This window comes from Corapipo altera, unplaced genomic scaffold, assembly GCF_003945725.1.
Source record: "Corapipo altera isolate COAL_440 unplaced genomic scaffold, ASM394572v1 326, whole genome shotgun sequence".
Classification (NCBI taxonomy): domain Eukaryota; kingdom Metazoa; phylum Chordata; class Aves; order Passeriformes; family Pipridae; genus Corapipo; species Corapipo altera.
Window position 1 is genome coordinate 1,808,440 of NW_020884945.1, and position 26,103 is coordinate 1,834,542.

Genomic DNA, 26,103 nt, shown 5'->3' on the forward strand with positions numbered 1-26,103 from the left:
TTGCATTTGTTTGCCTGTGACTTCATTTTTACCTGCCTGTTTTCAAAATTTCCCCTACATTGACATGAAATACATTAGTTGCCCACTATTAGGCAAGTTCTCTAAGTGAGAAACACTTAAACTTGTGGGGTTTTTTTTTACTTGACTTACACTTCAAATTGTCATCTTACTTTATTACTGGATGGTATGGAAGTTTTAACATAACAGCACATCTGTAACAATTTACTTCCCTACCAACCAAGTCCCCTCTGATGATGACTGGGTGCTTATAGATCCACTGGACAAACGTAAAAAGGAGATTTAGAAATATAAGTAGTTCAAGTAGGAAAATAAGCTCTGATTCCCAATGCTAGGAAGAAGAAATTTTAATTGTAAAATCTGAAATAAGGACAACATACAAACTGGGAGCACTTTAAATATGTTTATTCAGCAGCTATTACAACCAGCCTCCAAAAAACTGGAGTCCTCTCTTGTTTCTGAACCGTGTCAAGTGATGAAAATGCCTCTAAGATGGAAGCTGAACAGTGCACTCCTTTCTGAGATATATGTCTAACAGGGATTAATCTCTTTGAAAAGGCAAAATATAAATATATACACTCTAAATTCACAACAACAGTTTCAACTCACTACATTAATTTAAGTGGGGTAACAGTGGACAAACCCACATCATGTAAACTGCAGCTGGAAAATCTCTGCTCCCTCCTCCTCCAAGCCTGTCCCGTTTACATTCTGGGATGTGCCTCTGGCAGAGCTGGAATACAGAAGCTGAAGTGTTGGATCTCAGGGGCTGTGCACAGGACGGGACGTGGGGCTCTCTGCTCTCTACACGTTGCTCAAGGCATCCACACCAGGAAGAACCTTCCCTGTGAGCAGTTAAAACACACCAACAAAGTTAAGAACCCCTCCCTGCTCAAACAATTAAGCTTTCCTTTACAGCTTGCAACTGCAACAGTTATACATATTAAAAACAGAAGTAAATCAGAATTCCCAGGCTGAGAGTGGAGGAGCTTGGCTCCTGAGGACCACTGTGGTTACATGGACACTGCTGCACACAGCAAGTCCTCCTGCAGCCCCCCACAGTCCCAGAGCACAGCTGGATGTCAGCAGAGAGATTCCCAACACACCCAGCCATCAGTTCTCAACTAACAGTAAGGGTACATTCCTATCCAAGTCTCTGCTAAAGTCACATCCAAACACTCAGCATCTTTTTCCACTACATTTGATGGCAAACGGATTTTTTATTGGATTTAAGGAGTTGCTGCATGTTTTCTTCCATCCCTAGTGGCATGTAAATTAGAATTTTGGAGTGTGCAGTGGAAATGTTAAGAATTAAGGAAAAAAAGCCTCCTACAAGTTTAAAGTCTTTTACTAAGACTAAAACACCCAGATCAAGATATTTATGTGTCTCAGTCCAAGTGATGGAAGCAAGGAATATGCTCATCTTTGAGTATGAGGGCCCAGATTATTCAAGTGCAATGTTTTCTAAAGCATTTTTAGCTTTTTGTCCTACTTTAATAATGAAGAGACACCACTCTGGTTTTGCCTTTTTTCAGAAAACTGACCTTCTAATGCTCAAGCTGTGCAACAGGACTGAATTTTAACATTGTTAACAACTCATGGTTTGCTGGGGTTTCAGGGATTTTTTTTTTCCCTTTTTGATCTTCAGAAGCTTTTCTAATTAGCCAGACTTCCGTTACATTTAGAAGATCACACACACAAACCCACATTTTGGGCCAAAACTTAGCCAAGTTTGTCCTTTTGAATACACAGTGCTTCCTTCGAGCCACCCGCATTCCTTCCCTTTCCCACCACTCCCTAGGCAACAGAAACAAAAGCTCTGTCTCCCATCTAACTGCTGGAAACAGCAGCTGCAAGGCAGTTTATTGCAGTTGCTCCTCTCCAGAGAAGCTGACAGCATTAGGTGATTTACACAAACTGGGAAACAGCTAATTAGCAGAGGAAAGGAAAACTCCTGTAACTCGTTAGAAGAATGCTGCCAACCCTCACCATTTTGAATTCCAAGTACCCTCGTGCAGGGTTGTCACTGGGCACTAGAGGGCTCCCCAAAACCAGGGAATTCCATACGAAGGGCTGAAAAGACCTCTGAAGAATTCCAGACTACTCTGATCAGATTTCCTTAACAGAAACCAGGCATTTTAACAGGCTGCTTAGCATGTCCTGGGGAATCACCTACAAAAGCCCACTCTCAGTTTGGTTTTCTATTCCAGCATTTTTGTTTTCTGGGAGAGGCAGACTCGGCTGTTTGCAGGAATACTCCATTTTCCTTCCTCTATGAGGACTACAAAAGAGCAGCAGGAGGAGCTCATTGCTCCAAAGTTATGTCCAAACTCCACATGGTTGGACAGAGAAGACATTCACTCTGTTGTTGTGCTTTCTTGACTACCAACACATAATAGAGCACCCAGAACTTTGGATTTACTCATAGAGAAGATAAAAGAGCAGTTACCCTCTAGCAGCTCCAGGCTGGCACCACCTCCTGTGCTGACATGGCTGACTTTATCCTCAGTGTTCCACTTAGCACAGCAAGTAGCTGTATCTCCACCACCTGTAGCACAAACAGAATCAATGAGACACACAAGAAATTCAGATTTGATTCACCTGAAGGCCCACAAGCCTTGCTACAAGCTGGTGTTGCTCCCAAACACTCAGCATTAGGACATGCAGCAGTTTTTTAAAGTCCCATCTCCAAGCTGAAGAACTAATGAAAACATGAGGAAGGGAAAAAAAATTTCACAAGTATTTTTAACATGATGCTGGCAAACAGAAGCTTCCTTGAGGTGTTTAGAAAAACAAGAATAAACACAACTACTAACCAATAATGGTGATGCAGCCTTTTCCAGTTACTTCTACAACTTTGTCCATCAGGGCTTTGGTTCCTTTGGAAAACTTGTCCCACTCAAAGACCCCAACTGGACCATTCCACACGATTTGCTTGGCCCTTCCCACAACTTCAACAAACTTCTTCACACTTTCAGGGCCGCAGTCCAGGCCCTAAGGAAGGGAGAGAAGCCACAGATACAGTCACTGCCAACCTCACATGACCCATGTCCAGCTGGATCTGTCATCCTGGATCTGAAGCAAGAGTTTCTGTATGCACTGACAGATTTGCCAGCAGTTGCTGCAGGAGAGTAGAGTCTGGTGTGGTATTTATCTTCCTAATACCAGTAAGTGAATTTTAAACCAATGCTTGAAGCCTTAGTTAGAAACCTTTGCCAACTCTACCTAAATTCCAAATAAAAGGGATTCCAAATAAAAGGATTTCTACTGCAATCAGATCTGAAAGTTGTAGAGGAATTTTGCTGTTTTAATCCAAATCTCACAAAAGCTACTTTAGACTTAGAAATTCAGGACAAACAACAGGGCTTCAATTTCACTAAACCAACCAACTCTACACAGCTCGAGCGCCCTCAGAAACATTCACCACGGATCACAATTACTCCTCCTACTGCTTCAGGAGGTGTCCTGCCCACCCCATTGCTGCCTTTCAGTGCCTCCTTTCGGTCCCTTGCCTATTCAAACCTACCATCCAGCCAGCAGGGATGCCTGAAGCCACTGTGGCTTCCCCAGTCTGTGCATTCTCATCAAATTTGTCAGCAGTGATGAAGTCAACAGGCAGAGTAATCTTCACACCGTTCTTCTCTGCCTTGGCCATCAGGTCCTTGACAATTTTTGACCCCTCTTCGTCAAACAGAGAGTTGCCAATCTAGAGAAATTATTTGAGAAAAGAGAAAAACGTTTGTTTAGTTCCTGGTCATTACAGAAGAGAAGAGCAGCAGCCAAGCCCAACTGCTCAACAATTCTGGAAAGCCTATTTTCTTAAAGGATCTAGTGAGTAGATTTTCTTAAAGGATCTAGGCAGTAATCTGAGTTTTGCAAAGGGATTTTCAAGTAACTTCTCAGTGCTTCCTACTCTTCCACAGAGCCAAGATAGCCAGTGCCCCACATCAGGACATACAGGGGCACTCAGAACATGTTCTTTACTAGGAGTGACCACAGGATTGCTCTCTTCTTACCTCCATGTTGTTGAGCACTTTGAGGAAGGTGAATGCCATTCCACCACCTATGATCATCTCATTGACCTTATCCAGCATGTTATTGATCAGCTGGATCTTATCCTGAACTTTGGCTCTGGCAAGAGAGAAAAAGAAAAGAATGAATAATGTAGCCACAGCCCCAAACTCCTCAGATAAAACTTACTATCCAGTAATCTTTAGCTAAGACAGAATGAAGCCTTGTAAGGACTTTTTGGATCAAAGCTGAATTAATCAACTTGCTCTTTGGTAATGCCAATGTCGTGATTGTGGCATGTCATGGTTGTTTTGAGAGAATGAACCAACAAAGGAGTTGTTGGGAACGGGCAGAAAGGGAATTTGGCGAGTTAGCAGGCCAGCATTACACATCAACTTATCAGAGCATTATTCAATTCTCCTTTTTTTTTCTATTTAAATAATAAACCTCATTTGGCACGTTAGAGCCTGACTTCCCCTGACTGTCCAGCAAAGTTAATTCACCTGATGACATACACCCCCCAGAGCTGCCCCCTAGGCTGGGCACAGACGTGACGAAAATGGCCTCAACTGGAAAATATTTCTGCACAAAAGCAGTTACTTGGTTTGCACCTTCAAGTCCCTTTGCAAAGCAGCTGCCAGGGCAGAGCAGGACCTGCCCAGCTGCAGTAGGGCACTGTTGCATAATGCCAGGTCGGGTCAGTTTACAGAGTGCTGAGCCTGCAGCCTGTACCCTGCACTGGGGAGGGAAGGTCACTGCCCATGTCCCAGGGTGGTTTTCTGTGGCTGTAACTGCTCTCCCAGTGCAGCAGGACAAGCTGCTGGGCACTGTCTCTGCCTGGGGAATGCCAGAGGTCAGGAGATGATGAACAGACCCTGATGGTGTCCACAGGAACAGACACGGTCAGGTAGCTCCTCTCTAATGCACATCCCACAGAGATCTCAGGACTCAGCTACAAATCTGAACTGTAGGTATGCTTGAAAGGAAAGCACTTGTTTGAAGCAAGACAAAACAACTTTTAATTTCTTACAGAGGAGCTAGCCAAATACAGTCACTATGTTGTTGAGTCTTACCCTCCAAGGATTGCCAAGAAGGGTCTCTCTGGACTCTCTAGAGCCTTGGCAAAATAATCCAGTTCTTTCTTCATCAGGAAGCCAGCAGCCTTCTGAGGCAGATTGACACCTACCATGGAGCTGCAGAATAGAAGTAAAAAGTGAGAAAAGGGAAAATTTTCTATCAGTACAGGTGCAAACATCCTGGTGTCTCACAGCATTACAAAGCCAATCCTTCAGTCAGCTGCAGCAATAAGAACAGCTGCATGAAAACACATACATGCATGAAAACACACACAGGGGCTTTGTTTTCCTAGTTTGATAAGATGGCTGTATGTGCTTATGTTCTGAGATTGGTTTTGCCCACAAATATTGATATGCAAGACATTCATAGCATTAACTAGTGATCCGAAACACTGAGGGACAAATAAGCACAGCGAGAGCAGAGATTTCATCTTCCAAGACAACCACTACAGTTTGCAAGTACATGTATCTAAACACATCTCATGAGAATAATCACCAAGGAGAAATAAATCTTTTGGAGAAGATGTTTGTTGTAATTGCAGGACTATTTACACAAGCCCTAAGCAAGTAATTTTTATATCTTCAACGTCTAAAAAGTCACTGCAAGTCTTAGGCTCTTGTTTCAGCTGTCTCCTGTTCCCAGAGGCAAACTTGAAAGAGCATACACTGATGACAAATACCTCCAGTAAATCTATTACTTGAGAACAAACACAGCACAACAGTACTGGGATAAGGCCAGAAGGAAGTTAAAACTCCTTGTAGGCAAAGCTGTCTGTGTTTCCATGGCAGCCATGGTTCTGCAGTTGTGCCTGTGGAAGGGAAATGGGTACACACACACCTGTGAGCCCGGTGGGCAGTTCCAAAAGCATCGTTGACATAGACATCTCCCAGTTTGGAAAGAGAGGCTCTGAAAGCCTCCACTTTCGGGGCATCAGCCTTGATCTAAAAAGAGAAATAAGGACAAGTTTGTACACTTAAGAGTTGATTCTGAATCTAATGTCAAAGTCAGCAACTTGACTCATAAGCCCAAAGCAAAGAAGGGTCAACAGGAGGAACTCATCAGCTCATCCAGTGGGTCACTGTATTTCAGACCCTCTTTCCCAGTCCAGTAGGAGTAACAAAAAGGTTTAAGTGGTTTAAATTCCAAATTAAACTCCCTGAGACTGCTCCACTTCAAGTTTCCATTCCATAAACAGAGCAGGAATGAATTGCAGCACTACCAACCTTTCAGTGTCTCTCTCCAACAGGTTTCCAGCTTTGTGTGGTACACACAGGTAACACAGGAAGGGGCAATGCTGAGATCAGACTAAACAAAGTCATGCTCCATTACTGAAGAAAGCAAGCATAGTCTCCAAGTGCCACAAGTAAAAGGATGAGCTCCTGGAGGACTGATTTAGCAACTGCACTGAGGATTAACTGATAAACAGTCTGATAAATAGCCTGCACACTACAACATGCCACAGTGAAAGCAGCCAGCTCTGGAAAGCTAGAGACAGGCACAGTGTGTAGTGGGCAACAACAGATATATTTCTGTTAAAAGACTTTTTCTCCATCTCTCAAGCATCCTACCAAATCCTTCTGGAATGGTTTATGCAGTAGAGTTTTCCTTCCCATCCCAAAGAGACAGCAGAGTTCACTGGGACAGCAAGTGACTGCCCAGACCTAGCTTCAGCCACTTGCTCTTGGGGAACAGCCCATTCTGGCAGTGAAGCCATCACCTCTCCGAGTGTTTTCTGCTCTAATCAGCTCTCCATCTCACGTCAGGCCCCTGCCAGCACCCAGATGTGACACCACAGGAACAATGGCAGGAAGGCACTGCAATATATGGCAGGTGGGTTCAGCCCAGCTTTGGGTGCCCTTTGTAGCCCAGCCTGAGCAGGACACAAGCCAAAGGGACGACACAGATTCTACATCAATGCTAACAACTGCTCCTTCACTCAGTAACTGCCTGGCTTTCTGCAGAGACTAAGTGCTCCCATTAAAACCAGTACCATCTGTGAGCAGAACACAAGAGGTTCCTGTGAAGGAACCACAACCACTTGCTTTGGAAAGCCACAGCTTAAGCACCAGTCAGTAACATGGAGTCTTGTGCTGCATCGCTGTTTCCACAGCACAGCCTTTGAGCTCCTGCAGGATGAGAAGCAGGTCTGACAATGGCACGTCTCTTGTGCTCAATGCAGTGTGTGTCTGTATGCAAACACCCAGCTAAATCATTTGGGAATTAGAGAAATGCACAAAACCAAAGGACTGCTTCCCAAAGGAAACCAAATCCTGACCCCGCTCTTCTCCCTGCCACAGTTCTACCAGTGAATAATTCCTGACTTCCTCATTTCTCCTTGCCATCTGCACAGGCCCACTAACTCTCTGAGCTGCTTTCCTAAGGTACAGGAGTCCTGTGTCAGCCCATAAAGGGCACCACTCCGTGTCACATTCCGCTCCACACACTGGATCTGAACGGAGCCAAGGCCTGTGTAAAGCCAACGGGGTCAGCACTGCTAAGAAAAGCAGCTGTCTGGAGCAAGCACCCTTCCTGACCTTCAACAAAAGGTCAGAGGTGCAAGGCAGCCTGCTTCTAGATGACTGCTCCTAAGAGTAGACAGGCTTAAAGAAGGGTTTGATAATGCCTGTGCTGCAGAATGTTTAAATATTACATTAAAATATTGGCCACGTAACCAAGAAAGAAGCATCATTCTTATAGGCCTAGTGATAATAAACTAGATAATAAACTATGTCCAACAGACCTTGGTTTTCGTTCTAGACATCCAAAAATAAAGTCTAACAAGCAGCAACCAGTTTCCTGCACAGTCCTATTTTGCTAGTTTTTCCTTCTTTTACAGACTACACCACCTTCCACAGAGTCATCCATAGCCTTTCACTTGAAGTGTTTCATCTTGGAAACTCAATGCATTCCACTTAACTTTTGCATGTCCCATTTTTCAGTGGGACACACTGAACTAAAGATCTGTGGCATCCTTCTGAGAGGAAAATCATAATCAGTGTTTTAGACAGGCTGCTGGTTCCTTGTCAATCTGCAGCAAAGGAGGTGGTAAGACCAGAGCAGGCACACAGGAAAGCCAGACTTGAAGTTTCACCTTGTTCCCTGAAGCATCTTTCCCTTTCCCTTCTTCTTCTACATGGAATCGGAGGTTCTCTAGCAGGATGACAGAGCCAGCAGCAGGATTAGCACAGGCTTTCTCCACCTCAGGGCCAACACAGTCCTTCAGGAATAAGACCTCCCTGCAAACACAAGATAGACACTGTGTGACTCTTCCTGCTGGAAAGGAAAGCATCCAGGTCCACTGCCAGGGAGGGCCTGATGCCCACCAGACTGCTCCTCCACCTTACCTGCCCAGGAGTGCCTTAAGCTCCACAGCTACGGGGGCCAAGGAGAACTTTTCAGGCATGGGAACACCATCCGGGCGACCCAGGTGACTCATCAGAACCACTGATTTGGCTCCATGGTCCAAGCAGTGCTTGATGGTAGGAACAGCTGCCTTGATTCTTTAATGGTATAGAAGAACAAATTAAAAAGGATTCAATCAGTTTACCAGGCAAACAGACTAGAACAATTCACACAAGAGCCCTGGGAGTTGTCCCTCAAAAATGATAAAAGAAACGGAGCAAAAGAGCTGGACAGAACAATTCCTTAAAAAAGCATCAACAAAATTCCCCATCCTAGCCTGTTTCACGTTTCACTGTTATGTTCCAAGTGATGGAGGACACAGAAGTAAAATGTGTTTTGTCATCTAAAGTCTGCTGATTGCTCAGCTGTCATAAGAAATGCCAGGACAGACTTGAACATTACCAGGCTTCCTGGGTTAGTCTGTGATCCTGCACCAACAGAGAAATTATGGGAATACTGGGCAGTGAGCACAAAGTGGTGAACAAAACTGGCACCTGCAAGTGGGAGACCAGCAGGACAAGACATCTGGTATCACTGTTTCTAACCCCCAAGTCTTTGTGTGCTGCACTGCAACAATTATTCTAACATAAGCCAACAAGTTAGTGTAGTTTGCTAATAGTTGCAGGAGGGTTAATTAACAATTGTTGGACTTGCTCTGAGACACCTTTAATATTCTGGGATGGGTAGTGGCAGCTTAATCACTGTAATGTTCCAGGTACTGGGCTGAAGTAAGAGAGGAAGCAGACTCTGGGGCCTCCATCTGGGATGGAAATTATGGCTCACCTCTGATTGTTGGTTATTTTGTGATCCTTCATTGGAACATTGAAGTCAACCCTAGAAAAAAAAGCAATCAGAAATAAAATTACATATTCAACAAATTTATTTAATAATGAGTGAGGGAACCTGTCAGTAAAGGTGCTGGCTAGATCAAATTAGAGTAAGATGTTCAGCTCTGCCTGGTACTCAAGTTCCCTTTTGAAATCAGTGTGTTATCAACCATTTCTGCTTGTCATAACAAAACACAGAGAACAAACCCTGCTGGAATGACTCAGTAAAGCTGGGCCACCAATACCCCCTATGCACCTCAGTAGCAGTGATGCTGAATAGGAAATAAAACTGAGATTGAACCTTTTATTTCTAAACAGCATCATCTCAGATCCCACATGAGGAGCTTCCATGGGAAAGAAAGTGAATAATGACAAGTGACCTTGTGTTCTCTAAGGAGGTCTCTAAAATGCTTGGCTGGACTACTGTGGCGAGCAGGCAGTTCAAGGAAGCTTTAATTTCTGTTCTCTGCAGCTCTAATCTCCCTCCAGCTGAGAGCTGTGGCTCAGCACATTCTCCCTGGAAGACCTGACTTCGATCTAGAGGTAACTTCCTCAGTCGTGCCAGCTGAAGGGATGGAAGGGAGGAGTCTCACAGGCATCCCTTGTGCCCATGTGCAGGAAGCCTCGTTGCGTAAGCACAGAGGCAGAAATCGCTGGGAGCTCCGGAAGGAACCCCCAGGACTGCAACAGTGCACCCGAGCGAGGAGAGCCAGCGTGTGCTACAGTCCTTCTCTCGTCCTGTACACTGAACAACAACCGAATTCAGCAACGTGCACGGAAGAATTCTCTGACAGCCTACTCAGCACGGGAAACAAACGGGAAGATGGAGAAAGCTGCCAGCAAAACAGGACTGGCTGAGCAGAAAGAGATTGAACTGGCAGCCCCAGAGCACAGTGAGCTGATTCTAGAAAGGGGAAGAAAGGCACCATTATCGTGCCATTATCCTAAAAGGAGAGAATAAAAGAACAATTTGCTTTACAGAGCCATCAGAACTACAAAAGAAAGACCCAGCTCAGCCTTCTTCCCCACTGCAGACAATTGAAATCTGAGCTCCCCTGAACCCTTTCCCCTCCCCATTCCCAACTTCTCCTAATGGATCGGAAGCTAGGCAGGGTGTGAGTGTACCTAAATTATGCACCTAAATTATGATGTACCTAAATTATGATGGACATGAGCAGAAAAAGAAGAGGTATCGATTTTAGTACTACTGAGAGCACATGGTGACTCGTTTCAGGGAGATGAAACACAGGCAGGAAACACAAAGCTTGGCAGGTCACCTGCAGTGTTTGAATAGCCCCTCACAGAATTGTAAAGGTAGATTTGTGCATTAATTATTGGAGATTTCAAGGGGGCAAACCCAGCCCATCCTCTGTCAAGGCATGGCTGCTCTGTAAAACGGCTCAGAAAAGGGAAAAAAACAGTCAGAGAGAAAATAAAAATCGGGTGCTACAGAGATAGAAAGATCTTTTGTTGTACCAGCTTTAGGAAGCACATAAAAATCCTGAGCAAGCTTCTTCAGTACTCACTACAGGGGCTGGTTTCTGCTAATCAAATTTCTAGGGAACTACTTCAAAACAAGGTTACAGAGACAAGAAAAAAAGAGCAAGTTGTCTGACAAACTACAGGTAAAAGAAATTATAATTTTGCTATCCCTGCCTACTCACAAAATAGTTAACGGACATGTAGTAGCCACATCATAGTGACCTTGAACAAACTATCCCCTAATAAGAGCATTTCGAGCAACATGTATCACGATGTCCCTTGCTGCCCTTATCTCCCAGGATCTGGCAGCAATTCCAACATTAGACTTTCAGGCCTTGATACTTTGTAAATAAGCTATGAACTTCGATTTTATGGTTTTAGAGCAGGATGTGCTGAATACCTGCGATGATGCCCCATCCCTGGAAGTGTCCAAGGTCAGCCTGGATGGGACTTGGCGCAATCTGGTCTAGTCAAAGTTGTCCCTGTCCATGGCAGGGGGTGAGTTTTAAGGTCCCTTCCAACCCAAAGAGGATGGAAAGATAAGAACTTTAAGGTTCCTTCCAACCATTCCAAGAATCTGTGATTCGACTCCTGCTGCAAAAAGCTGAATTATTTGGGTAGTGGGACAGAGCCACAGTTTCACTTTTTTATTACAGTACTTACTGAATTTGCAGTAAGGAAAAAAAAACCTCGGAAATAAGTCCTTTTGGGGTAGTTCTCCCGCCTAAAAGCAGGGCAGTCTGGCTGGGTTTACCCTCAGGCCGCCTGTGGCCGACACACGTGCGAGCGGAGCGATCCGGGGCGGCAGAGCCGGGCCGGGATTTACACCCTGCCCGGCCGGCACGGCCCATCGCTGAGGGACGGGGGAGCCTCTACAGCAGGCGACGAGGGAAAAAAACGAAACCAAAACCGCACAGATCGCAACGTGCTGGGCCTGGGCACAGCGCTGCTGTCTGGGGACACCCGCCCGGCCCCAGCGTGGAGGATGGGGCAGGGCGGCCCTCGGGAGACGCACGTTCCCCCCACAACGCCTCACCTCATGACGACCCGCTTGCCCTTCACATCCACCTTGTCCAGGGTGAGCTTGTTGGAGAGAGACATGTTTGCTACCGGCCCGAGTCGCTCAGCTGCCGCTCAACTCCCGCTCTGCCCGCTCGGCTCCGCCGCCGCCGCGTTCTGCCGCAGCGCCGCCCGCGCCGCCACCACCCCGCCCGCCTAGCCCCGCCCCGCCCGTCACCGATTGGCCCGCGCCACCCACCGCGCGTCGCTATTGGTAGAGCCGCCTGCTCGTCAGCGGATGCCTCGCGCCGCGGGGCGGGGCTGCGGCGCCGGGTCCGGTCACGTCCCGCACGCAGCCGCTACTCCCTGAGGGGCGTCCGGGGCGCGCGGGGTGCGGGCGGAGAGCGGGCGGAGAGCGCCGGAATTAACAGTTCTGCATCTTATCTGAGCGTAAATTACCCATAACTGTGGCAAAGAAGTGCGTCGGTTGGTGGGAATCCTTCAGATGAAGGGCAGGCACCTCCGCAGCTGAGCCATAGGCCTGGGGCAGGCCAAGCATCGCCACTAAAGGATGAACAAAACCCGAGATATTTTTAAGTAACTTACATAAATACCTTCCAAGTCAACTGGGGAAAAAACAACTGTTTGAAGGGATACACTTTCCGGCAGCATGGTTTCATAGAATCACACAATCGTTTGGGTTGGTAGGGACCTTTAACCTCATCCAGTCCCACCCCTTCGTGGGCGGGGACACCTTGCACTAGCCCAGGACACCTTCCACTAGCCCAGGACACCTTCCACTAGCCCGGGACACCTTCCACTAGCCCAGGACGCCTTGCACTAGCCCGGGACACCTTCCACTAGCCCGGGACGCCTTGCACTAGTCTGGGACACCTTCTACACTTCCAGGGATAGGGCAGCTACAGCTGCTCTGGGCAACCTGTGCCAGGGCCTCCCCACCCTCACAGGGAAGAGTTTCTTCCTAATACCCCATCTTACCCTGCTCTCTGTCAGTTTGAAGCCATTCCCCCTTGTCCTGTCACTCCACACCCTCGAAAGCAGTCTCTCTCCATGTTTCCTGTAAGCTCCCTTCAGGTATTGGAAGAGCACAATTAGGTCACCCCAAAGCCTTCTCTTTTCCATCCCAAACAATCCCAACTCTCTCAGCCTTTCCTCAGAGCAGAGCTGCTCCCTCCCTCTGATCAACTTGGTGGCCTCCTCTGGACTTGCTCCAACAGGTCCTTCCTATGCTGGGGATCCCAGAGCAGAATGCAGTACTAACCCTACCCTCTGCCTGTTCAAAGCTGTTCCCTGTTATCCTGTCACTCCATACCCTCACAGTAGGTTTGTGTCAAAAAATCACCTGCCCCAACATACGTGCAGCCCCTAGTGCAGTGCAGAGGGCTGTGCACTGGGTGACAATAGCACAGTGCAATGGACTCTACTGGTTGAAAAAGGAGCTCATGGTCTTTTGTCTTTTCCCCATAGGATAGGCCTTTCTGTTTGCTGACGGGGTTATTTTTCTGCCACGCTCACAAAATGTACAGACACTGCTGAGAAAATGGTGATGGTGAGCTGAGTGCCTGAAAAAAATCGGTTCTCTGCTGACAGCCAGGGCAAATGCAAAGGGAGAGTCCCCAAAAGGTAAGCAAAGTGCAGGCAGGATGAGTGCTGTGTCCAGTTCTGGACCCCTCAATTCAGGAACGACATTGAGGGGCTGTACATGTCCAGAGAAGGGCAACAGAGCTGGAGCTGGAGGGGCTCAGCCTGGAGAAAAGGAGGCTCGGGGGGACCTTCTCACTCTCTGCAGCTCCCTGACAGGAGGGGGGAGCCGGGGGGGGGGGGGTCGGTCTCTGCTCCCAGGGAACAAGGGACAGGACAAGAGGAAACGGCATCAAGCTGTGCCAGGGAGGGCCAGGTTGGACATCAGGAGGAATTTCCTCATGTAAAGAGTGATTAAACATTAGCAGGGGCTGCCCAAGGAGGTTTGGAGTCCCCATCCCTGGAGGTGTCCAAGGAAGGAGTGGCTGTGGCACTCAGTGCTCTGGGCTGGGGGACAAGGTGGGGATCGGGCACGGGTTAGACTCGCTGATCTCAGAGATCTTTTCCATCCTAAATGATTCTGTGATTCAAACAAGCATGCACTGACAAGAAATTAAATATGAAGATACATAGAAAGCCAGACAAATGCATTGCTCACATGTGGGTGAACACACTGCCTGTGTGGCTCCGGGGCAGAAGGGTGGGAATCTCCTGCTTCAAGACTTGTCAGGAGGCTTGGAACAGCCTGGCTGGGCTTCCAAGACATGATAGAGATGTCAGTTCACTCAGGTGATGTGCCAATCCCAACAGCACCAAACACTGAAATGCACAACCGGGAACAAACTGACAGGTGATGTGAAATCACCTCTCAGGTAGTGTACTGGGTTTATGTGGCCAGGTCTTGGCAGTGGGGAGGGCTACAGGGGTGGCTTCTGTGAGGAGCTGCTGGAATCTTCCCCCCATGTCCCACAGAGACAATGCCATCTGGACAGACCCACCTCTGGCCAAGATCGAGCCCATCAGGGGTGTTAATAACACCTCTGTGAAAACATGTTTAAGAAGGGAAAGAAAAAAGGTTGTTGGGCAGATGTAAATTGCAGCCAGGGAAAAGCAGAGTGAGAACGTGAACAGCTGTTCAAACACCAAGGTCAGTGGAGAAGGAGGGGCAGGAGGTGCTGCAGGTGCCAGAGCTGAGGTTCCCCTGCAGCCCGTGGTGCAGACCAGGGTGAGGCAGCTGTGCCCCTGCAGCCCAGGGGGGAGCATCGGGGTGCAGAGACCCCCCTGCAGCCCAGGGAGGAGCCCATGTCAGAGCAGGGGGATGCCCAAAGGAGGCTGTGGCCCAAGATGGAGCCGGGTCCTGGCAGGGACCTGCTGATCCCCGGGGAGAGGAGCTCTGCTGGAACAGGTTTCCTGGTAGGACTTGTCACCCTGGGGGGGACCCAGGCTGGAGCACCTTGTTCCTGAAGGGCTGCACCCCATGGAAAAGTGACCCATGTTGCAGCAGTTCGTGAAGGACTGTTGCCTGAGGGATGGACTCACCCTGGAGAGGTCCATCAAGGACTGTCTCCCATGGGAGGGACCCCACGGGAGCAGGGGAAGGACTCCAGCTCCTCTCCCTGAGCAGCGACAGAAACAACAACTGACAGTAACCCCCATTCCCTGTCCCCCTGCACAACTGGGGGGGAGGAGAGAGAACTTGGAAGGAAGGAGTGGTGAGGGTAAGGTGTTTTTAAGGTTATTTTACTTCTCTCTTTGGCTCTGATCCTCTTAGTTATAAATTTAATTAATATCCCCACTTTGAGTCTGTGTTGCCTGTGATGGTGATCAATAAGTGACTTCTCCCAGCTCTTCTCTCAGCTCATGGATCTTTCATTGTATTTTCTTTCCTCTGTTCAGTTGCAGAGGGAAGGGAAAGAGTGGCTTTAGTGGGTACCTGGCATCTAGCCAGGGTCAACCCACTACAGGTGGTCACCTGTTCAGATGGATGAGACCAGGAAACTTCAACTTAGTTTGTCAGTGTGTCACCCTAGTTTATCATCTATTGCTATAAATCATACAATCGGGGTTCAAATTAAATTAGGCCTGGTAATGGCTTGACTGCAGAATAAATCTGGGGTGTGCCCAGTGGTCCCTCCTGCGATGCAGCAAACCAGCCCAGACCTTGCAGTCGACCTCACAGGGACCAAGTGGGTCCTTGTGACCCGGAGCACCTGGACAGTGCTTGCAGCCTCACCCACGGGCAGGGACATCTGCAAGTGTGGATGCTATTACAGCCTTCACCAAGGTCCAAGAGTCAAAGCCTAAACTGGTCCTGGATGCAGCCTTCCCACGAGGCGAGAGCACTCAACCTTTGGATCCTCTGTCAGGGTTTATTGAGCAGAAGAGCTCAGATGAGCATGGCTGCCCAGAGCCACTCCTGTCTGCTGAGCCAGAAGCACGAGTGGCAGCAGGTGAACAAACCCTCACCTTAAGGGACTGCAGGTGAGGAGATAAGGAAGGGGTTCTGCAGATCCATGGGAGCTGTAACTATTTAACTTTTCTGAAATTAATCCATTTCCTTCTCCATGTTCTACTTTGTGCAGTGCTGTTTTCTCCAAAGGCAAAGGTTAAATTCCTTAATGCTGACTCAGAAAGGAAAGCTCTTCCCAGGTGTAGTCCCCAACCCAGTCCTTGTGGTACCTAGTGCTTTCCCTGGGAAATGGATTCATCCATTAGTACCAGACTTTATTTTCAAAAGCTTGCACATCACCTCCTAGGGGGAGGAAAGCACGGACCATTAATGTCCCGGTGTGTGGCACACAGTAACCTGAGCACCCACAGCAGTGAGGGACAGCTGACTGAGGAGAGGGGACAAAGGACACTTGGGAATCCCCAGGTAGATGTGGGCATTCAGGAATAAAGGACTAAGCAAGCCATAAATAAAAGTCAATAAATAAAAATGACCAAGAGTACTCAAGAGGACTAACTCTACTATGACTATATCCACCCAATAGGTTAGGACAGTACTGGGTAAGAAGTCTGTAGTAATCTCAGTGCATTTATAAGGATCACTGTTCTGGCAGAACTGCAGCCATCGTTCATGAGATGTACTGTGGTTTCATCCTTGCTTGCTTTTTCTCCAGCTTTGTTTTGTGAAGAACATGAGGTAGGGGAATAGGGAGGATGTCACACGAGAACTTGCAGTGGCAGAACGTAATTCCAGATAGGATATGGCCAAGACACCTGAATTTGTGTGTTATAAAGAAGTTACAAAGAAAGGGGGAAGTAATCCAGACACTCATTCGAGACACAAAGCTCATTTCCATGTTTGAGTCACCTCTCTGTCCTTCCCTCCTGTTGTGAAATATTTAGAATATACTGCAAATATTTAAAGAAAAAGGCCCTTGCAAACAGTTCAAACCCTGTACTTTTAAACTGACCAGTGCAGCAAAGCCAGGAGGGCAAAAGGCTGGTAATGAAAAACCCACAGCAATAACAAAGGTCTGGGGTTAGACCCGTGACCATCCTGGGAAGTCATTCCCAGCAGCAGCTGTACTTTACACTGGCATAGCCCTCACCTGCACGATGCTGCCAGCTCTGTTTGGCCAAGAGGAGTGGGACTGTGGCAAGTTTAGACAGACCAGGCTTTGGTGCCCTGGGGTGCACGTTTGTGTGAGACAAACTGGAGGCTGTGGTTTGGAGACCAGTAATCTGCATCTGCATCTGTGTCCTGTGACCTGGGCTGCAGAAACTTCCTGCTTTTATAACCACCCACTGCAGTTGAAGCTTCCACTTAAAAACAGGCTGCAGCACAAGGTCTAAGCTGTCTTTTTTCATTGTAGTAGTGTGATTTTCAAACACAGGGATCTTGTGGGAAGGGTAAGAACATTCTAGAGAGAGAGAGATGGAAATAGTTCAGAGGGGAGGCTGAGAAATAGCACACTTTTTTCCCCTAAATACTGGCTCTTATCCTTCTGTGTCCAGATTCCAGAAACAGAGTATCACTGAAGGAGTCTGGAGCAAGACCAGTTATTTTAAAAGGCTTTTACACACATATCATGTATTTAACTATGGAGATTTAATACCACAGTTTAAAAAAAATTTTTCTAAAAGAACTATTATTTAAGATGTCTTGAACTGATTTGTAGTAGAGATTTTCTTGGATAGTCAAAGCTGAGTCTGTTTGGGGCATGTATTTTGATATTCAACATAACTATCATACTCCATCAGTCTTAATTGCACATTTATCTATTCTAATGCATCAGCTCCTGTCCTTTGGTTTAGCCCTTAATAGTGTCTGCTTAAAAATGGGTAATAAATTACTCTAACACTGATCACCAACTAATGAAAGGCCAAATCCCCAGTTAGACCCTCCAGTAGATTTGCCACTGAGCTGGGCTTTCAGTGAACAGAATAACCCGGGGGAAGAGTGGTTTGGGGCACCTGCCCCCTGCCTGCTCCCCACTGGATGGAGCTCCAGCACAACCACAGCACTCTTGGGACTTAGGAATTTCTGAAAAGATGCCATTTCTGGAGCTTTGAAGAAGCAAGGCCCTTCAAGGGAAGGTGAGCAAGGACTCACTGGGAAACATTTATGCTCCACCAATATTTCATAGTGGTTTCACAGTACCTCAAAGTGCAAGAGAAGGCTTTTTTCTGCCCCCCAAATTCCTCCTCAGCCCTCTCCCAGGTGCTCTTTCTCTGCACTTCCCCTGTTTCAAGTTACCTGATTCGCTTTATTTTATTAAATATTTCTTTAATTGTGCTTTAAGCTTTGGCACTCACATGTCTGCTTTGCTAAGTTGTAATTCACTGGGTTCCCAAACCACCAAGCACTGAAAAAATAAGCAGATTGTATTTTTTCTCCTCTGTTTCTCTCTTACCTCCTTAACGTGGCAGTTTCTCACAGCACAAGCCAGTTTGGGTGCTCCAGGGCAGGCTGTGAGGTGACACCCCGCTGGGAAGCCATCCCAGCACCCAGAGAAAGAGGAGACAGGAGGAAGCACCAACCAGTTCTGCCTGGATTTTGTCTCCTGAAACTGCCCATGGGAAGAGGCTCCTCAGGTGCTCCGGCGGGTCAGGCCTTTCCGAGAGAGGAGCTGTCACTGCCTCGGGCTGTTCTGCACCTCCGTGCTGCCTCCACCCGGGGGGAACTCCGGCATTTCACGGCAGGGGACGTTCACCCAGCTGTGGCTCGTGGGATCAGCAAAGGCTGGGAGGAATTACAAGGATTTGTGGCAGTGTGCATGCACAAGGTCAGCTTCCACCTTTTAATCCTGAATAAGCGCTGGAGTTGACTGCTCCGTGTGTGATTGTGGGCACTGTGAGCATTGCCAGCTTGGGAGCATCAGAATTTAAGGACAAACTAGGAAAAAATATTAAGATTTGTACCCCCAAACTTGCTGCTGCTCTGGAGATTAAAGATTAATGTGAATGCACATTCCATGTGTTCTCACCTGCTCTTGCTTTGTCTGGGTTTTGTAATCATTCTCTGCTTTTCCTTTTAGTCATCTGTCGGGATAAGGAGTTGGAGCAGCCAATCTGGGATTGTGGGAAAAACTGCCTGAAGAATGGGCACAGATCTAAGAGAATAAAGGTCAGTGTGTCCTGGCTGCTGCCCTCACCTGCCCAATGCCAGCACACAGTCCCATTTCTACCATCTGCAGAGACAAAGGGCTTCAGGGCTGTCCAAGGATTACATTCAATGGGGAGTTAAACCAAAAATGCTGAAGAATCCCACCCTGTGTCTCCTTTTCCTGCATCTGAGTGTGTGTGTGTGTGTGTGTGTACAGCTCTCCAACTGTCCTTAAAAACTTCATTTTAGAGATGTGTTTAATGGAATACAAACAGCCCAATCTTACCTCATCAGCAGTTTTCCTTCATGACTGAGCAGATGTGGTACAAAGTCACAGCTACTACTTAAATTATCCAGTCAACTGGAAGGAAAAAAACCCCAAACTCTAACACTGCCAGTGGCACAGCTCTGGTATCAAGGCAGATGCTGAATTTGGAATCAGAGCCTGACCTTAAGGGCTGGTTGAACTGTTCTTCAGAGATGTGCTCTAAAAATGCTACTAAAAAACTTACTAAAAAAGTAAAAAGAAAATGAAAGAGCACTTTAAAAGATGATGCAGCCATCCTGAGATGAAAGCATCTAGGGAGTGGTTAAGAAAATTCATGCAGGAGCTGCATGCTGGTAAAACTGATCCTGTCAAGCCTGAAAACGATGTTTGAGGCATCAGCTGCAGAGGCTCCAGTATTAACCCGTGGAGCTCCTGGCTACGACAGGCTGCAGGAACACAGGACTTCTCTGTGCTTCTGCAGTGCCCAAGAAAAGAAGTTTTAAACTAACATTAATCCTACCATTATCTATGATAGCGTTTTCCACCAGAGCCCTAGAAATTGGTATTCGGTCCACTGATTTTGTACAGTGTAGAATGAACTTATATTTGATCCAAATAATTTAACCTTTCTCTTTTTTTCCCCAACAGAACAGTGATATGGAATGCCAGAGCTCTGCTCACCACTCAGAAGGTGCCTGCTGCCACCAAGGGACGTGAGGCAGGTGAGAGGCTGCTGTACTAGACACCTGTACGAGCTAAAGTAAAACTGGAATCAGTGGCTTGTAACAGCATTTACTCTGGGGTAACTCAAAGCTTTCACTTTGGAAATGTCATTGTCTTATCAGATTTCAGGAAAGGAGAGGCATTGTCAAATTCCAGGAGGATCCTAATAATTTCTAATTCTGTATTAATCTTGAATCACAGGTGATATACATTGGCCAGATGAATAAAAAGATTTATGTATCATACCTTGTTCCTAAGAACATTTGACACAGTATTTGGGGCCTTCTTGCTACCTGATGAACATGTGAGTGTTTGGAGGTTTTTTGTTGGTTGGTTTTAACAAGAAGATACAGGTTGCATAAAGAAGATGTTTCAATGAATCCAGATCAGAGTTCTGCAGATTTATCTTCCCTGAAACTATGGAACCTTCAGTTGAGATAATCTTAAGATGCAGATGTGTTAATTTGTTGAGTTTTCTGTTCAGAGAGGTGGTGCAGCCTCACATCAGGGTAGTGTGGTACATGGTAGGTATCGTGTCCATCCTGCAGTGACAGAAGCCCAAGGCTGCAGACCAAGATGCTTTAGATCCATTTCCCTAAACAATCTGCCACAAAACTGTGGATGGATAGATACGTTAAAAAATAAAATAAAATTCTAGCTAATTTTTGTTGGTTTGGTTTTTGTTTTTAATTCAGTCAGAGCTAAAGTAGAACCATTCAGACTGAAACAAGAAGGTTCACACACTCTCCTAACCCAAAATGACTCAAGGCCTAAATTAAACAAACCCAAATGTTTTGGTTACTATTTCTGTGCGACAAACACGTATCTTCCAAAACACAAGTGCTAAAACTGCAGGTTTCCACACCTCTTGGGGCACACCAGGCCAAAGACACAGTCCAAGAGGAAGAAATTACAGGGTTGTGTCCTAAGTAAAACTAATCTTGGAAAGACTTGGATGCAAACTTCTACACACAGCAGAGCCGGTGGTAAAGACTCCCTCTGCCTAAAACGAGAGGCCACTGAAGGTGCCTGCAGAGCCCGGGGGATCTCCCCTGCCCGGCTCGGTCAGGCCCGGGCTCAGGGATCCCCCTCCTGTTCCCACTGCCCGGCAGCAGCAGCGCCGTCCAGGGCTGCTCCCGGCACAGCGGGATCTGCCCATCCAGCTGCAGCCAAGCACTGAGTCATCTGGGGAGGGAAGAGCCTTCAGCACTCAGATCACACCAAAACCTCTGCCCTGTGTCCAGCTGAGACCAGCACTGGGCAGGGATGAGCTGAGGGCCCAGGGAGAAAGTGGAGCTGTGCGGGACCCCAGCCTGAGCAATCTCAAAAAAACAGACAGGATTTCTTTTTCTGGCCATGCAGCCCGGCCAATCTACTTGTGAACAGGCACAAGGCATGGGGGAATGGACAGAGCAGAGGGGGTTTTTTAGTTTGTTGGGGGTTTTTTTAACGAAAATAAGAAAGCAGCTCGGAGAAGTACTGGAGCATTCACTCATTGTTTAGTTAAAATGCTTGAGAGCTGCTTCTAGAAAACTCAAAAATATAAGACCTGTTCAGGCCTCTCACCTTTTTTCTATCCTGACAAATTGGAGGTATAAACCCCCCTGGAGCTGTGCTGGCCCTCACAGACCACAGCAGGGCACGACAGGGGGGTAAGGGCTCTGCATTCCTTCAAACACTGCTCAGGAAAGGGTCTGGGCTTTGGCAGATTTTGACCCAAATGCTTATCCTGAGGCAGGGAGCCCAGCCAGCTCCATGAGAGGAGCACAGGAACACTCACAGGCAGTTTTCCCCCCCCATTTCACACGTGGCACTTTGCTTTGGGACACAGAACTGCACTTCAGCCTGACTGCTCCGTGACACCCACTGAGAGAACAAGGCAGGGGGCACAAACCAAAACACGGGAAATTTCATCCCAGCACAAGAAAACACTTTTTTTACTGTGAGGGTGACTGACCCCTGGAAAAGCCTGTCCAAAGGTTAGGGAGAAGCTGAAAACCTCAGTCCTGGGCAAGCAGCCCTGGGTCAGCTGCTGGGACAGGTTTTGATTCCGTGACCTCCAGCAGCCTCTTCCAGCCTCAGCTGCTCCCCTGATCCCTGACACAGCGCTGCTCCCACAGGGGGATTATCCCCCCATCTCCCAGCTCTCACTGACAACACTTGCTCCCAGCCCTACAGTTCCATGCAGGCTCAGTGTTTGCTTAAGGCTGTGTTTAAGCAGGGCTGGAAACACACATAAACCCCAACCCTTGGCCTTGTGCTGACCAAGCAAAAAATACTTAAAAGAGATCACAGAACATGATTTAAAACAGCCTTCAGTCACATTTTTATTACATGACTTGTAATTGCCATTATAATGTCTTAAAAGAACAGAAAGCATGAGAAAATGTTTCTAGATGCAAAGAACTGTAACAGCCCTGCATTAACATTCCACACCAGCATTCACTTCTCCATTCTTTGTAGCAAAATTGAATAAAAAAAATTCTGAAGTTTAAAACATTTTGTTGGAAGTTCTAAGCAAAAAAATAGGCATAGTTTTTAATAAATAAAAATGTTTGCTTGCTTCAATTGTGTTGTCAACTTCACGTTCTTTTTTTTTGGTATAAAATTTCAAGTGTTTTGAACTGTTAGAAGTTTAAATAAGTTTGGTAAGAGTCAAAGAGCAACTTTTAAAACCTGGAGCAAATATACTTTTTTATTAAATAGAGCACAGGTTTTATAAATAGACACAGAAAACAATAAAATAGACAAAGGAGTAATACAATTTTGTTTGTAACTGTGTGTTTCCAAGTGATATTTTAAATTTCTGAATCCAAACTGTCTACAACAGGAATAAACCTATTTACATATTAAAACATTTACATTTAGCTCCCACATTATTCCATTTGCACTGTACATTCAAACTGAAAGACATTTTGGTTTTTCAACATAAAGCACCTTATGTAATATTTTAATCACAAGATAAACATTGTGGAAGTCATTAGCACACCTTTGGGGAGTGTTGGACAGACAACCTGCTTTCAAAGATCTGGGTTGAATTTATCACAACCCCCTTGTCCCCATCCATCCTTGGGCTCAGTTATTTCCTCTCCCCAGGGTCTGGTCCTCTGGCTGTCCCTACGAGCTGCTCTCACATCCCTCCCAGCCAGCTCCTTATTCCCTGATAATCATCTCTGCACATCATTAGGTATCCTGGTTTGGAAAAGGAGCCTTATTTTGATGTAACAGGATCAAACACTGAGTTTCACAGACAATGGTAAACATGGAAAAACATCTGTGTTGGGACAAAGTTGGAGATAAAGGCAGCAGTTTGCTGTAACCATTCACCTACCTACAATTTGGACAACAAGAGGCAAAGTGCTCTAAAAATACACTTGGAAAGAGTTTAACAAGTTCTTCATGCTGCTTTATCTACCAACCAGGAATTTAGCCCTGAACCACCTCCCCATTTCCAGCAGGAAGAGCCTGACGTGTCATTTCCATGCCACCCACTCCACAACCAGCACCTGCAGCCTTGAAACTCCCGCCAGGAGCAGTGACTGAGACCACCCACAGCACAATCACAACCAGCTAAACACTTCCCTTTCACCTGCAGAACGGTGCCAAGAACAACACCGAGAACCAGGGTGCATAAACAAGGAAACTGAAATCCTTGGAAACAGTTTGCATGACTGTGAAGCACTAAACCCCATCATAACATGATTAAACAGCTTTCAGGTAACAATCTGCTTTGTAAGAACAGCTCTGCTGCTGCAAAGTGAGAACACCTCATGGAATGGCTTTGCAGTGATGTATCTCAGCATGTAACAACACTACCTATTACATACAGCTATAATCTAATTTTTAAAAATACTGTTTTCATTAGAAATATTAAAAATCAAAAATCCTGCAACAGAAATATTTTGTTTCTTAAACTAGCAGAAGCAACACATGATGTTGTTCTCCTCACTGCAATGTGAGTACACTGATTTACTGACAACAGCCACAGCACAGCTCTTCTGCTCTCACACAGCAGGACTTTTCTAGTAGTTCTCAGATAAAATGCAAAAGGTGTTTACTCATGACTTTTTACATACACAATCTACGCCCTGACATCAGGCTTCAAGTTAAGAACCAAAACATTACAGAGATCTCTTTATCACATGCCAAACTGAACTGAGTATTTCTCCTCCACAAGCACGACTGGTGCATGTTTACAGCATGGGCTGTACTTCCCAATGAAATCCAACTTTACCGATCCCAGGAATTGCTGCCAACAGCCACCTCAGCAGCAGGCTCAGGGAGTAACCAACAGGTAACCAGCTACTGGGTGATGAACACCTCTTTTCTCACCAAGGGTATTTTTAGTATTAATGATTTCATGATCAAAACCTGCATTTTGATATTGCAGTTCAGCAGCAAACGAGGACTGTCTCAATTCACAAAGCCTGGATCTGAACAGTGCAAGCAAAGGGGGTTTGCACCAACCCACGGAGGGATTCTGAACCATTCCTGGTATACAGACATTTATCTTTAGAAGGAAAGAGTGAACTGTAAAGATTTTAAAGGTAGTCTGTGTGACAAACTCTCCTGATTCATTTAAGGAGTACCAGCAGCCACTGGTGGTGAGCAGCAACTACACTGCCTTCCTAAATCTGAACACTTTGGCTAATACCACATCACACTGATATTGCATTCACATGTTGCAGAAGTTTTTGGCTTAGGATAGGCTGGGAATGAACAAACCTCCCAACCCAGCCAACCTTCAAGCAGTGTCAGTAGCAGGAGTGTCCCAGGGCACGAGGTGCAGAGCTCAGTGTGGGTGTGACCCCAAAGCTCCCTGGATCACACGGGGAGATCATCTGAAGCTCAGAGTGTGAAAAGCTGAAACCAGATGTTTACAAAATGAAACGGCATTTGAGAGGAACCACTTCTGGCAGAAGGCAGGCTATGGAAACGAGAGGGGTTCAGGAAGTTCTGAAGTAAGGCACATCTCTCTGCAAACAGAACCTCCAGATATTGCAGATGCAGTAATTCACACTTTTTCAACACAGTACTGAACTCAACTATGCATAAAGCAGCCTGGTATAAGGCTGGGAAATATTGTTCTGGTTCCTTGGTTTCCTTAGTTGTATTTTGACAATTTGCCAAAATAAATGCTATACTGCAAGCTTCATGGAATGGGAACACAGCCCTGTTTGTCAGCATCAACAGCTATGCACCAGATTTTTTGGTAAGTCTAGATTAAAAAAAAAAAACAACAACAAAAAATACTCTGGAAAGTCATTGCAAAAAGTACCTCTACACTGAAGAAGAAAGACCTCCAGAGGGATCAGTACATGCACAGACCTTAGACAGCTGTTTTGGTTGTGTTTTCATTTTGTTCCAGGTGTTTTTCTTTGTTTTGCCCCAGTGGGGGTGGGAGGAGAGGGTTCAAGTCTCTCATAAGGCCGTGTCATCGTCCTCTCCAAAATCCCCCACCAGCAGCGAGTGCTTGTCTGGCTCGTTGAGGACGATGCTGTTCACGGAGCGCTTGTCTGAGAACAGGGAGTTTATGGAGGCCCTGCTGTAGTGCAGGATTCGATCCATCAGGCTCAGCTTGGGGGAGCCAGGCCCAGCCTCATCAATGCCAACGTGGACACTGATCTCTGACGGGCTCTTGTGCCTCATTTGGCCACGGGCCCTGAACTCCAGTTTCTCAGATCTTGGTTTCTGGTACCTAGGGAAGGAAAAAACAAAATAGAACAAACACCTCTCAGGTTGAAGTGAAGTACACTGAAATACAGATAAAACCTGCCTATGTGTATGATTGTGCCCAAGCCAGAGCCATTTATAATTTGACTGACAAGGTTTCTCACAAATCCACAAAGGCCAAAAGGAATTTTCCATTCTGAACACACTTCTGATTTGTACATCCCTCTTCAAGTCAGAAATGACATTTTTAAGTGCTACTGCCTGCTAAACAGACCTGCCTGAACTGTTGTTCAAAAGGCTTTGAAATCTCTCATAGTCCCACCCTTATCTTCTGCCACTCTAAGTGAAAGATCCAAGCTTCCAATCTGTCCCAACTCACATCTTTAACAGCAAAGAAGAAAGCACAACAGAGACAGAGGAGGCAGCCATTGCTGCAGATCCCATCCAGGGCTGCAAAACCAACCCAATGGGCAGGAAGACACCTAGAAAAAGCAAACAACAAAAAGTTCAGAGCAGGAACACTCCAT

At 46.5% G+C, this 26,103-nt stretch overlaps 2 protein-coding genes and 1 long non-coding RNA gene across 9 annotated transcripts in view; 1 reads left to right on the top strand and 2 right to left on the bottom strand.

The window, feature by feature from the left end:
- Positions 1-405: 405 nt before the first annotated feature.
- PGK1 (phosphoglycerate kinase 1) lies at positions 406-12,034 on the bottom strand. Its single transcript, XM_027662309.1, has 11 exons — positions 11,854-12,034; positions 9,292-9,342; positions 8,451-8,606; positions 8,198-8,342; positions 5,944-6,047; positions 5,103-5,222; positions 4,035-4,149; positions 3,545-3,724; positions 2,835-3,012; positions 2,468-2,566; positions 406-863 (listed from the first exon to the last, which is right to left on the bottom strand). Exons 1-11 carry the CDS (start codon positions 11,916-11,918, stop codon positions 823-825), a joined length of 1,254 nt encoding a protein of 417 aa, XP_027518110.1. The 5' UTR covers positions 11,919-12,034; the 3' UTR covers positions 406-822.
- A 48-nt stretch (positions 12,035-12,082) lies between these two features.
- Positions 12,083-20,148, top strand: LOC113956192. Its single transcript, XR_003530774.1, has 2 exons — positions 12,083-12,413; positions 19,829-20,148. It is a non-coding gene; the product is annotated as an uncharacterized LOC113956192 (long non-coding RNA).
- A 2,054-nt stretch (positions 20,149-22,202) lies between these two features.
- Positions 22,203-26,103, bottom strand: part of ATP7A (ATPase copper transporting alpha) — a 28,829-nt gene continuing 24,928 nt past the window's right edge. For all 7 annotated transcript variants that reach the window (XM_027662257.1, XM_027662258.1, XM_027662261.1 and 4 more), the window contains exons 22-23: positions 25,956-26,058; positions 22,203-25,601 (exon numbers count right to left, since the gene is read on the bottom strand). In XM_027662257.1, the coding sequence (XP_027518058.1) occupies positions 25,325-25,601; positions 25,956-26,058 (380 nt within the window). In that variant the 3' untranslated portion in view covers positions 22,203-25,324. The remainder of the gene's footprint in view (positions 25,602-25,955; positions 26,059-26,103) is intronic.